We start from the raw sequence: 13,260 nt of genomic DNA, 5'->3' as shown, positions 1-13,260 counted from the left end.
GGCATCAGGATGGAACTTGGGTGCGTTACATAAATGTGAAAAGGTAGAAGGGACAATTGTAGGACTGCATGACTAATGGCAATCGTTTACACATCTGTCAAAAACATCTTCCATGCTACATCCTGAGTTTGGGCTCTTGCATTTGAGAAGTTACTAAAAATGTACATTGTTTTTACTTATTTGTATCTATGTGGGAAATTTTAAAATATGAGGATTGAACGTAACAGTTTATGTTAAAACTTACAGTCTTTCATGAGCAAAGGTCCCAAGGTTGTCCCAAAATTCTTGATTTCTGCCTATCAGCATGTATAAAACATTACTGCTGTGGCACAATTTCAACATATTAATCATCTGAATATGAAATTACTTCTGCAGAAATGATCTCTGTTTCCAAATACAAAGACACGTAGAAGACAGCATTTAACAAAGAAAAAAGCTACTTCTAAAAAGTGGTAATTTTTTACAAAAACAATGTCAAAATATTTCCTTGTATTAGTTTTCCTGAAGCAATAATGATCTCTGGATAAAAGGAGAAGCAGTATTTTTTATTCCACCAACTTCAAAGGCTGGAAAAAGCATATAAGCTTTTGGGCTCCCTTCATCAGGTCTGCTGATTCTTCTGGTATTGTGTCCATGTGAAATAACCCACTTTCCAACAATGATAAATAGGTAAAAATCTGGTCACTGAGTTAGTACATATGCCTTCAATTGAACGAAAAGCTGTCTGCCAAGCTTCAATCAAGTAGATCATAGGTCTGTGAAAAAAATAATCTAAAAGGATGGAATTCAGTTGCTATAGTGGCACATTAAACAAATAAAGAGATACCATGGAATGCTGCAAAATATTTGTGGTCTGATTAAGTCATATTTGCCACATGTGTGAACACTAACAGCACAGTTTAGTTAAGTGGGTACAATATAGTACAGTCCCACTTTTACTGTATGCAAAGTCTAATTCTTATCTGAGTGCTAATGGTAACCAATGTGTCCAAGGGTACACAACACTGCATTTTACTCCAATCATAAGGCAAAGCATTGTCCCTTTAATAGATAAAGGTAGACAATAAATGCTTATTAAACTGTTATACCTTAAAAGAGGTATTTGGATCCTTCATCATGCTTGCAAGATCTGCTAAGGAGACAAAGCTCTTCATCATGATGGCCTCCAGGATGACTTACATATGGAGTGTTTAGAGTACAGAAACTGTAGCTGGCAGCTGACTTATTAAACCTTCTTCAATACAATCCATCCTCCTCCAATATATTATTTTTTTTCTGCGAAATGTTCTCTTTTCTTCATAAAAGACTTTGAGTATACTCATTATTAATCATAACAATCTAGCTCGTAATGTTTGACTCCACTATCTGCCTATGTTCTCTGGAAAAAAAACTCAGGGAAGAAACCAGAAATCTATTCTATTAAAAGATAAAACAAGTGTCTGATTTAGCACAGAGAAGAAAACACATATATTTTTATTGAAAATGCATACCACTTATTAATACATTTTGCACTGATTTTAAAGTTGAACATTTCTTTGCATTTATAACTTGTAACTATGTATCTGATAAATGGTGCAGTAAGCACCAGAAAATGTACCATTTTAGGCATTACAAAAGCATTGTGCACAGCCCCAGCAGTGCCTGCAGCAAGCTATATAAACTGCACAAAAGGTGAATGTTAAAACAAAACCAGCATTCCTAATACTGTCAAAATTATGTGAGTGAGCCAAATGCATTTCCATCTGACATCACTGCTGGTGTAACAAACTAACCTAGCAGTCCAGGGCCAAACTCTGCTTCTAGGAAACAGCTCAGTAGTCCACACTCAGAGAAAGGCTAAGGATCCCTTCATGTGTCCTTTTGGGGTTTTTCTTTGGTTATTTGCTTTGTGCCCATAATAATAATTTTAACAAACATTTGTATGAGTGACTGTCTTGGTTTAGAAAGACAGGTGTCCGCCAGGGAAAGCTGGAGCTTCCCTTGTAATGGAGAATGTAAACCCTCTCCTTCCAAATTATTATTATTATTTTGCAATTAGGGGCTTTCAGGCATAGATAGAGGAATAGGAATAACAGTTCTTTACTAGTATGTATAACAAAACAAAACAAAACAAACAACAACAACTACAGCATTAACAACAAAACAGGACCGGGAACCTCGAGGGCTTTGCTTCACAAAACCCAGGGCAGTTTGATCTCAGTGCCCCTGCAGGACTCTCAGGGCACCAAGCTGGAACAGTGGAAAGTCCAGGCTGGTGGCTAGAACGGCAGGCAGCAGTGTGAAGCTGCAATGGTGGGACAGGGCTGGCAGCTCCAGCAGGGCAGGGGGAGGCGAGCTCAGAGTTCCTGGGCACACAAACAGATGATACTAGATTTCCCAGGACCGGACTTGGTGGTGACAGTGAATTCCTCCTGCAGCAAGCCAACAGCTTGGCTGTCCTCCCTCTGATGCCGAGATCAAGAGAGGGTAGTTGCCTCCAGCCCTGTCCTTTATCTGCCCCCAAACCTCACTGGCATCTTCCTCCTCCCGACTTTTGGCCACCTCTTTGTTTCCATCCAGCACCCGCAAGTACCCAAGTATTTAGTCTCCTAGCAACTTATGGGGAAAAAATCTGTAAGTAAAAAAGTAACAAAGCTAACCCCCAACAGAGACTTCAGCTGAAAAACTCTGTTTAAGCTTTCATTATCAGTATTATTACTATCAGTATAATTACTACTTCCAAAGTTACACCTAGCTTTGGCTGTTAAAGCAGGGCAGTTTGAAATACAGACAGAACGCCTTCTTACCTCTGGTATTTCAAATATGTGACCTTCCAGCTCACCTGCAAACAAACCTCAGGAAACTGCATTTGTTTTAATACACAATGCATTTCACACTTCACAGCTGATACGGAAAAACAAGGGTCTCTTTTTTTAACAGAGGACTCTAGTTTTGAGAGTAAAACAGATGATCAAGATAATGTACAGCCTTGTCAGATAAAAATATAGACAGACGCAAAGATATCAATGTCATTCTACAGATGTCACACAGGTAAGTTTTATAAGAACACAGGCCTCATACTCTTCCATGGTTGTGGGTGGTTTTAATCCTAAACTTCCAAGTTTTTGAAGCTCCTAGGATGTCACTGTGCAAATACTATTTTACCTGACCTGTAAACCTACATCCAATAGCAACAGAAGCAATTCACCTCCTCACAGCAGCACTCATAAGCCATTTCCTTGTTCTCAGTTCCTCAAACTAATACATCTCAGGGAAGTCTACCCTGAGTGAAGAGATGCAAGAAAACATACTCTTCATTTCATCTTTCTTACTTTTTATTTCCTTGCTTCTCTCTTCCTCCTCCTCCCTGAGGTCCTCTTTAGCATTTTGAGTCTCTTCCAGCCTGTCTACATTATTTTGCAGCTCCTTTTTTATTCACTTGCCTCATCTCTTTTTTTTTTTTTTTTTCTTTCTCTATTTTTTGCCTAGGTAGGAGTTAGAACAGCATCAGCTGAGGTTTTAATTCATCTCTTTCCTCCTGCCTGTCTTTCCCTCTCATTCAACCATCTCTCCCTAACCTCCCTTTTTGTGCTCTTTCACTGGCTCTCTCCCCTTCTCATTTCCTCTGGTAATAACTCCACAACTTGATGTTGACACTAGATGGTCTCAATGCTCTCTGCTCGCAGACTGAGTTACGTGACCTTGTCAACAGAAGGTGGTTTAACTTCTTGAAAGAGATTTCATCTGGGGATTTCAGTTCTCAGGCTTTTAATTTTCAATCTTCACACCCAGAATAGGGCTTGCAGGTTTTGCTGTTACTAAGTGCTTGAAGACATTTTTGAAAAGGTTCCTTGTAACTACAGTTTAGGGACATTTATACCAGGAGGAGCCTCTGTGTGGGCTTTCTCCAGATAAGTGGAAATAGCAAACAATCGGAAAAATTCAGCATCTGTGTTCAGTTAAAAAGCTGTCTTCACCTTACTGTGATGAGTGTTCTCTGGCAGATACGTAACATGGTTAAGGCCAGCTTCCCACTTCACAAAAATTGCCGTGCTGTTACTGTCTTAGGTAAAGGGGTTTTCCTAATGCCTCCAGAGGATGCCATTTAGACAACTCAGACTTCTTCACCCTAGCAGCCTCTCTCAATTTTCAGGTGCTATGCTATCACAGGTTTTGACATACCACTAATTTCCAAGCCCTTCACATAAGTAGGAGAAAAAATAATCTTTCAAGCTGGTGCTGTTTTTCTCCCCAGAGCAGGGAGATAATTGATACCACTGTAGTTACGCTCCAGTGGTGGAACTGGCAGATAATGAGGAGAGATAGCAGACGGAACCACATAACTGCAGCATGAACATGCAAGAAGTGTACAAATTCAACAACCCATCATTATTTTCATGGGTTTTGCAAATATCTTGAGTCCCCAGGCAACCAGCTTCAATTGCTATTCTCTCCATCAGATAGATGTTTAAATAATAGCCATCCAGGAGTGGTTAGTCTGTTGCAAATTAAATTAAAAATTTTCCCTGATTTTTATCAGAAAACCTTGCAACTTATGTAAAAAGTGTGAATGCCTTCCTGAAATTTTTTTTCATACCTAACATATGAAAATATTGTAAATAAATTATGAAGAGCACTTGAGTTGTAATATCCTTGAAACACTTAAATTGGATTTAGAAAAAAAATCCAGAAAAATGTAAATATCTTCTAGGCAGAAGCATGAAGCATTATGAAGGTGCAGTACATTTTACAAGCAGAGCCCATCTATGAGATGTGCTGTGTTAGGAAAGCATCTCCAAGGAGTAAAATGCACTGTTTCAAATTAGCAATTTCTGAAAAGGATTTTTACATCTACATAGAGACAAGGACCTTGATGAAAAAAAGAATATCTCCTTATTCATACATCAGAGTGACCACTGCTTAGCAACTGACCAGTGAATAACAGAGAGATGTGTTTGTCAAATAACTCATCAGTTTTGGACATCCCAATCTTCATGTTCAGGTTACTATGGATTTTGATTTTTGCATGCCTTTTCTATTGTTCTTGTTAAATCATCAGGGAAAAAAGATTTACACCAGAAAAACAACCTTCATAAAATCACAAAATGATTTGGATTGGAAGGAACCTTAAAGACCATCTAATTCCAAACACCTGGGACCCCTTCCATTAGATCAGATTGCTCAGAGTCCCATCCAACCTGGCCTTGAACACTTGAACAAGACACTCACAGCTTCTCTGGACAACCTGTTCCAGTGCTCCACCACCCTCACAGGAAAGGTATTTTTCCTAATGTCTAATTAACTAACCTGCCCTCTTTCAGTTTGAAGCCGTTCTCCCTTGTCCTGTCACTACGTATCCTTGTAAAAAGTCCCTCCAGCTGTCTTGAAGGACTGCTTCAGGTACTGGCTTCAGGAAAGGCTGGAATAAAGTCACCCCAGAGCCATCACTTCTCTAGGCTGAACAATGTCAATTCTCTCATCCTTTCCTCACAGAAGAGGTGTTACAGCCCTCTAATCACCTTTGTGGCCCTCCTCCAGAGTGACTCCAACAGGATTATGTCCTTTCCCCTTTAAAACAAAAAGACACACAAGCCATGGCCACCAGACCTAGGACAAGGCTGCTAGGACAAACAATTGGAGAGGTGGTTGGTGTGACTTTTTACCACTCTCCGGTGGGCTCAACTTTTCAGCTGAGTAGTTAGCGATAAGAAAAGAGAGAAAACTTGTAAATAAATAGTTATATCTCTTGGATAGGCTCCTTCCTCTCCACAACTTGCCTTTTTCTGCTATTTGTCCCAGTTTTTGTGCATTCTCTTAAATACTAGGACAGAGGGTAAGTCTTTCTAGAAATGCCTTTGTTTCCCGTTTCCCAAAAGCAGCTTAAAAAACAACAGAGTACAAAACTGGAAGAGCTTATATAGACTGCAGTGGCACAGAACCCAGACAATAATAATTTTTCCAACTCCACAGATGCAGAGCATATTTCTCTTCCCCGCTTCCTGACCTCTCCTCTAGGGTCTTCATACGAAGACATTACTTTGTTTCCAACCTCCAGAGCATTTCAGCTCTTCAGTCAGTAATTTCTATCTCTGTATTCTGCTTTCCTTCCCACAAACAAAAGATGATTCACATTTTTAAAACAAATTTGAGACAGTGTCTGCAAAAACCAAAGAAGGACTCTTGCTGAAATGGTATGCTAACTTGGACACATACTGCAGGCAGTCCTGCCATGTAACCTGGCTGAAAATCAGCAATGCTCAAGCTTAAATTAATTCAGTCTACATATCTGTTTATGTGGGCATTGGTTAGAATAGGGGCAACATCTAGTTTTATAGCCTGCACTAATATTGAAGAGAATATAATTTCTGAAAACAGATGTTAGCCATGCATCAACCTGGCCAGTCCCAGTACAAAAAGTTGCAAGGAATGAGGTGATAAAAATCCTACTACTATGATACATTTGTTTTACACACTAAAGGTTAGTCTTCAATTAAAAATTCCTCATAAAATCAGATAGCCAGCCATTAGAAAATAGAAAAGAATATTTCCCATGGAAAATATGCCTTTGGAATTATGAGCTGATATGGTTCCAAACTGCAAGACAGTCTCCAGAAAACAAATGACATCTTTGATGAAAGAGTTCAGTAATTTGGCAACTGAAATTGCAGCCCACAAAGATGAATTCATCTGCATAACTAATAAATCCAGGAAGTGCACTTGACACTTCAGAAACAGATGAAGGCTGAGACACAGTCCTACTCTCCAACAACTCTCTTTAGACAGGTAGTTATTTCTGCTGACAGAAGCTTATCTTCAGCTACTCAAATGTGCTCCTTCAGATAATAAACAGAGATTAAATCCTTGTGTTGGTCAAATCAGCAGCAACCCTGCTATTGATTTCCCTGGTCATTTATCAAGTCATAGTGATACCATTGGTTATGGATTAATTAACTGACTGAGAAGATGCAATACATCAGTTTTATGGCACAGTACAACTCTGTTAGTGATACCTTTCACAGCTGTATGAATCTGCACATATGAGGTACTATCTGGTACCATAAGGCACCACACAGATTTTCCCAAATACAGGAATTATATTTGTAACTATTACAGGGGGTATGTGCGCATATGTATATATCTCTCTATATATATGAATGTGTAATAGAAAGACGTTCATTAATCTATATGCAATTCATGGTGAACAGTTTCTGCACAGCAATAAGCCTCTCCACTTTTTCTCTGAAACTTTATAAAAAATATTAAAATTTAATTGCTAATGGGACTGCATATTTCCAAGGTTCATTTCCCTCATGTTTCCCATTTCTAGAAAGGATTTTTTTTATAATTCTGTTTTTTTTTTTTTTTAATGTGGAAAAAGTGTTGCTATGAAGGACTGGTATCTCTGAGTATTAACAAGACATTACTGTGCATTCAAGAAAATAGGGGTTTAGATATAGATGGTGTTGTAACTGCAAATAAGGGATGGGAAAGAGGAAAAGAAAAAGGAGAATAAGAACTAATTACTATAAGCTTAAAAAGCAGCAGGCACTGCAGCCCAAACCACTTCTTCCTGGGCTAATGCACTGAATTGGATGAGCTCTTCAAACTCTTCACAGAGCCTTCAAGATAGTCACCTTAAAATGCTTCTAAAGTATTAATAGTCTCAAATGTTTCAATACATGCCCATATTACTAATGGAAATATGATTGCTGTTATTACAGCCAGATTTCATGACTTTTCCCTCCTTTTCTATGTATGGATTTTGCAGGTTGATGTTGACACTTGAGCAAGTTGTTACAGCTGATCATAATACAGTAGAATGCATTTTTATTGTGCAAAATGTATAGTTTCACTTTTTTTTTTTTTTTTTTTTTTTTTTTTTTTTTTTTTTTTTTTTTTCCCCTTTCCTTTCTCTGTGTGCGTGCGTATGTGCATGTATGTGTCCTAAATAAATATTCTGGGGAAACTGCTGTGAAAAAATTCTGGATAGAGTGTTCACAAGTTAAGTAACGTTTGAACTCGGATCCTTAGGAGCTGTACCAGATACTTTGTGGGAAGCTCACACAAAAGTGGGGTTAATCAGCAATGTGACAGGAGCTAAACAGCCCACCTCTCACCGACAGAGGAGAGTCTCTTGTGTGAGTTTTGCTGTGCAATGTTGGGCCCCAGCATGGCCACCCTTGCTTTCAGAATAGTTATCATTCCATGTGCACAACTGCTATCAAAATGTGCAGGAATATATGGGAATAAATGTTTATTTCGGTATTAAGCAACAGCAAGGGACCCTGACTTTTCTAAACTGTATTACCTGAGGTCCTACCCTTTTACCAAGTGGGCCTCTATCATATTCTCTAAAATTTGTCATGTCAAAATTTTAACTACTATGGAGGTGCAAGCATTCTCAAGGTAGTTTAATAATCCTTTCATACTATGATGAGCCATGCATCAGAATTAATTAGCATGAAAGCTGGTGAGGATAAAATGATGGATAAAACACCAGAAAGAATGAGCTCAATGTGGTGAAAAGCCCCATAGCCATCAGCTTCCCTTGTGATCTAACCGAAGAACACTTGGATGAATGGAGACTGAGACAGAAACCAATTCCTTTACAAAAGTCTTTCAAAAATGCTTTCTACAATATTTCAAGTTTTAAAAAAAAGTCTAAAATACTTGGACACAATACCTTTCAGCAAACTTTGTGATGTCCAAAAATCTCAAACAAAAGCCCTCTTCATATATTTCACTAAGTATACATTTCTACAAAGCAACATCAGCTTGAGTTGTCTTTTCGTTACGGCACAGAGAAGAATTCTTGAATACCTACAGCTGTTTGCTGCCAACTGCTTCACAATGTACATTCATGAAAAATGTTATGGGTTAGGCATTTCCAGTATATGGAATGTCACCTGAAAGAAATGTCATCAGAGCTGGCACTGATCTGTTGTGGGGGAAAAAAAAATCAACATGTGCATGATTTGGCAGTGTTTGCAAGTGTTCAGTTTGTAACCTCAAAGCTCAAGGGAGGACAGCCTGAACAAACATAGCAGGAATCATCAGACTTTTTCCTCAGCTCTAGACACACCTAATATCATGCTGTTCCTTTCAAAACATCATAAAACAGTACAGTATCTAGCAGAAGCTGATGCTCCTCTTGTCAGTAACAACTCTCATACTGTTCCTTTGACACAAAATCTGAGGAACAAATAAATAGCAGTGTCATCTGTCCCTCTCCACAACGGACCAATTTATCAAGCACAGCAGTGGTGGACAAATCCTGATCTGCTGTGTTGATAAAGCGCACACACCCAGAAGGATGAGCTCTGCTGTCGTCTACTGATGAACAGCAGTGCCAAATGGTTCGCCACGTCTTGAAGAGGAAAACAAAGTAATAATGAAACATTTTGCACAGATGCAACTAGAGAAGCAAGCATGACTCTTTTCATCTCCAAATACTGCATAAACAGTGGAAAGTACCTGATGGCAAATTGTGGCCTTAACTTTCCCTTAGCATTTAAACATATGGTTGAGAGAAAGGATGCCTGACTTGACATAGCAGAGAGGGATTAAAAGGTCAGATTTCTTCTCAAGAAACTACCTTTATGATTATCAATGCATCAATTTTAAAGCTTTGCATTGATACATATAATTCCACATTATTAAAAACATTCAGATACAGGTTCTGCTATATATGTTTGGTGTGCTTGAGTTATTTTTCTAAAAACACACAAGTCCAAAAAATAGAGATTTTTTGGAAAAGAATTTGAACTAAAAGGTTTTCAACATGAATTATACTTTGGTAGACTGGTAAAGAAACATTCAATTAAGAGTTTCTGTCATCATCAGAGCAAGATTTGTCGAATTCAGAACTTATGTATTATGGAACAGCCTCTTCCTCATGACCACAGTGACATTTCTCTGGGAAAGCCAACTTATGCAGGAAAGAGCTGTATAATCTCCACAACAGACCTGGCATGTAGGACACATAAGTTCAAATCTCCAGTTTCAACCCAGTAAGGATTCAAATACAACTCCAGGAGTCAAAGAAGGAAAGATGTTACTCTTCCTTGCAAATCATGTTCCTTAATTACTTTTGAGGGGATTAGCACCAAGAGTATGCAGAATCATGCACAGAGAAATCAGTGTCTTACACTTTTGTATATGCAAGGAAGTGTTTGCATTACTTTACTCACCATTCCGTGATTTAGCCATGCTGGTATAAAGTTATCAAGCAGCTTGGGGTAAACCAGTTCCCTGTCATAGATATAGATGCTCCAAAACATTGTCACAACAAACTAAGGAGAAAAAAAAAAAGACAAGACATTTTTAAATATATGCTTCTGAAAAACTAGTTGCATTCTTTAGATAGCAAAATGGGTCACTTAGCAAAGGATTTAGGAATAGACATGGGCATTATTGTTCTTTGACCAAATACTGTAATAATCCACAGTTGGAATCTGGATTACTCTTTGCATTCACTGCGGTTTTAACTTTTCTTCTTTTTTTCCCCTTAACTTTTAGCCAGGAAAAAAATCTCAGTTTTTGACTTACATGCCTGTGGCCAAATTACAAGTGAATATTAGACTTTAGTAGCAGATATGGCACATAAATAATGTTTCTCCACTAACAAGACAGAAAACAAATGGAAAATCAGCTAAAACATCACTTGGAATTTATACAACGTATCAATATGAAACACTCACTCCTGAACAGAAGCCTGTAAACTCATATTTACACTTTTCTGTGTCAGCCATCAAAACAGCTTTAAAAAAAAAAACCAACCAAAAAACCTTTGATGACTCTCCACACAATTCATGGACTGGGATCCACAGAAAAGAGGTCTAGTATCCTGCTCATTTCTCAATACAAAATTTGGCTTCGTTCTTCTCAGAGACTATTTACTAGGCACCCAGAAAAAGACCATTATTTCCTGTAGATGGAGGACAGTATCAGATGAAGTTTGCAGTAGGCTAAATTTTTGCCAAAGTGTTCACATTTTCTTTCAAGTTATCCTGATGTCTGGAAGGCAAAGACAATACAAACCCACAAAAATGTACAGAAATAGTAGTTTTAACTTACCTTAGTGGTGGAAAGTAATTAATTTTCTAATTAAAACACTACTGCTTTCTTATCTTGAATTTGAGTCATAGTTTTCTAGTAATAAAAAAGGTTTACTGTTCATAGCAGTAAAACCCAATACCTAGGCCAGGAGCTTTTCAGTGACCATTTACAGAGGATCTCTAAACGGTAATGCTAAATCCAATTTTAAAGTTTGAGAGCCAAAAGATAGAACTTTCACTGAGATAGAAGGGAAGTATTCAGTTACGTGCAGTTACGTGATGTGGCTCCTGATCTTACAGCTCATTTAGAGCATCAGTGAAAAAAATATGAGGTGAGCACAGCACATCCTGCAAGCATGTGCAATAGTGTAGGTTAAGTTATTGCATTAGCTTCTGACTTTAGAAAGTTAAAATTGAGGTTTGCAGTTAATCAATGGCACCTTGTTCTAACCACAGACACGCAGACTTCAGCCAGCCAGTTATGTCAATGACCTGAACCAGTACACTGTTCTCTCAGTGTGCATACAGTACATAGTTTCTTGGTCTCCAGCACAGTTGTCCATCTGTTATGACAGCTATCGGTGCCTCCTCAGAATAAGCTTGGACTATTTGACTCGCGCACAGAGGCCAGGAAAAAAAAAATAGGTTATGACGGACAGTCCAAAAAATACTGCAAGTGTAAAGTACCCCACAAGAAATCTCTCTTCTGGGCCAGCCTTGGCACTGGCACAATGCAGCTCTTTACGCACCTGCTGACACGTAAGTGCCAAGATAGGAATAGCTGAACAGCAGGAAAAATGGAAGCAAAGTATCCTCTTCTCTATAGGCTTCCTAGAAGTCATGTATTATCACAGTGGGTCTCTGAGAACCTGCTAAGATCAACTGGGGCATAAAAACATCTTCTCAGGCATATGAAGACCAAGATTGAGAATGTGTTTTTTTCCAAGGAAGTCTCAAAGCAAGAAAAATTAACCAGGATTAGGTTGAACTTCATTACCCTGAATGTAACAAATCACATGTTTTGACCTGTGATTTTTGTGTGGAGTAGAATAAAACAATAGACTTTGTCAAGGAGGTAAAGACAAGAAAAGAGGGGACATGCCATCTGTCCCTTAACCAAAGTCAGCCAATGGATGGAACAGGATCAGCCTAGCTGGTTGCAACCATCTGGAGCTACAGACGGCAAACGCTGCTTAGCAAAGCACTATCACAAGGCAGACATAAGGTAAAGGAAGTGCGCAAAACCAAACATGTTACAGAACTAACCTGTCCCAAATGATGACCTGATATGAGACTTAACACGACACCCTGGGGAAGATTACTTCCAGTGTCTGAATGGTTCACCTTGTTCTTCTTTACATTAGTTAACTTGGATAAAATGAACTATAAAAATTAACTATTTGGATAAAAGGAGTTATAGTAAGGGCTTGCAACATAGCTACTTTGGCTGCTTCTGAATTTGTTTACTTTGATTAATGAGCAACTGTTGGTCTGGTACTTTTAAATCCCCTCTACTATGCTTACGATTTGCTACTAGCAGACTTTTATTTGGGCTTTGCTAAGATTCTACATGACTGTGTAGTGCCAGACCATGACACAACTGAGCTGCTTCTTTACGCTGCCTCTCGTAAAGTCCCGGATCTGCTCAATTAGTTTCTTATGCTTTTTTTATACCCAAGGCAGCACACAGGAGAAATGAGACAACATTCGCAGGAAGTTAGGCAACAAACTTTTATTTGCAAACTTTAGAAAATAATGGTACTTGGCAAATTTTAAAGTAACATTCAATTAAAATCAAACATTTCACAAGGCATTGACTTAGTGAACTCCAAACCATCCAACTCTAAGTTACTCAGATTTTGAGAAGAAGAAATGGGAGGAGGAAGAGAGAAAGATAAAAAATCATTGCTTGAATTACAGTGTGATCTCAGCTACTGTGACATCCAAACAGTGGGCTGCGACCACATGTGCCTATGCAACTCCTTTTATCTGCTCTGGTCTTTCAGGGCATTCCTTCTTTGGTAGGGCTTTATCTGTGCCAGTGGCTAACAGCCATTCTGGGGCTGGACTAGAGGCTTCAGGGGTCTGGGGGGTGGAGCAGTGCACCATCCCACCTATGCAGGACACGCCCTGCCCCATCCCTTTAGTTATTTTAAGCCTGTAATAATTTCCTCCAGTTTCTCACATGACCCTGAGGCTCAAAACAATGACTGGGACCAGAACA

General features: G+C 38.7%; 1 protein-coding gene across 1 annotated transcript in view; it reads right to left on the bottom strand.

Moving 5' to 3' along the window:
• The window catches only part of AIG1 (androgen induced 1), a 125,075-nt gene that overhangs the window by 67,469 nt on the left and 44,346 nt on the right, over positions 1–13,260 (bottom strand). Inside the window, exon 3 of the mRNA XM_083855988.1 lies at positions 10,170–10,271. Coding sequence (XP_083712114.1) covers positions 10,170–10,271 — 102 coding nt within the window. The remainder of the gene's footprint in view (positions 1–10,169; positions 10,272–13,260) is intronic.

Source organism: Zosterops lateralis (assembly GCF_965231275.1).
Source record: "Zosterops lateralis genome assembly, chromosome: 3".
In the NCBI taxonomy this organism is placed as follows: domain Eukaryota; kingdom Metazoa; phylum Chordata; class Aves; order Passeriformes; family Zosteropidae; genus Zosterops; species Zosterops lateralis.
The sequence above is the reverse complement of the archived record's forward strand: the minus strand, read 5'-3'. Positions and strand labels throughout refer to the sequence as shown.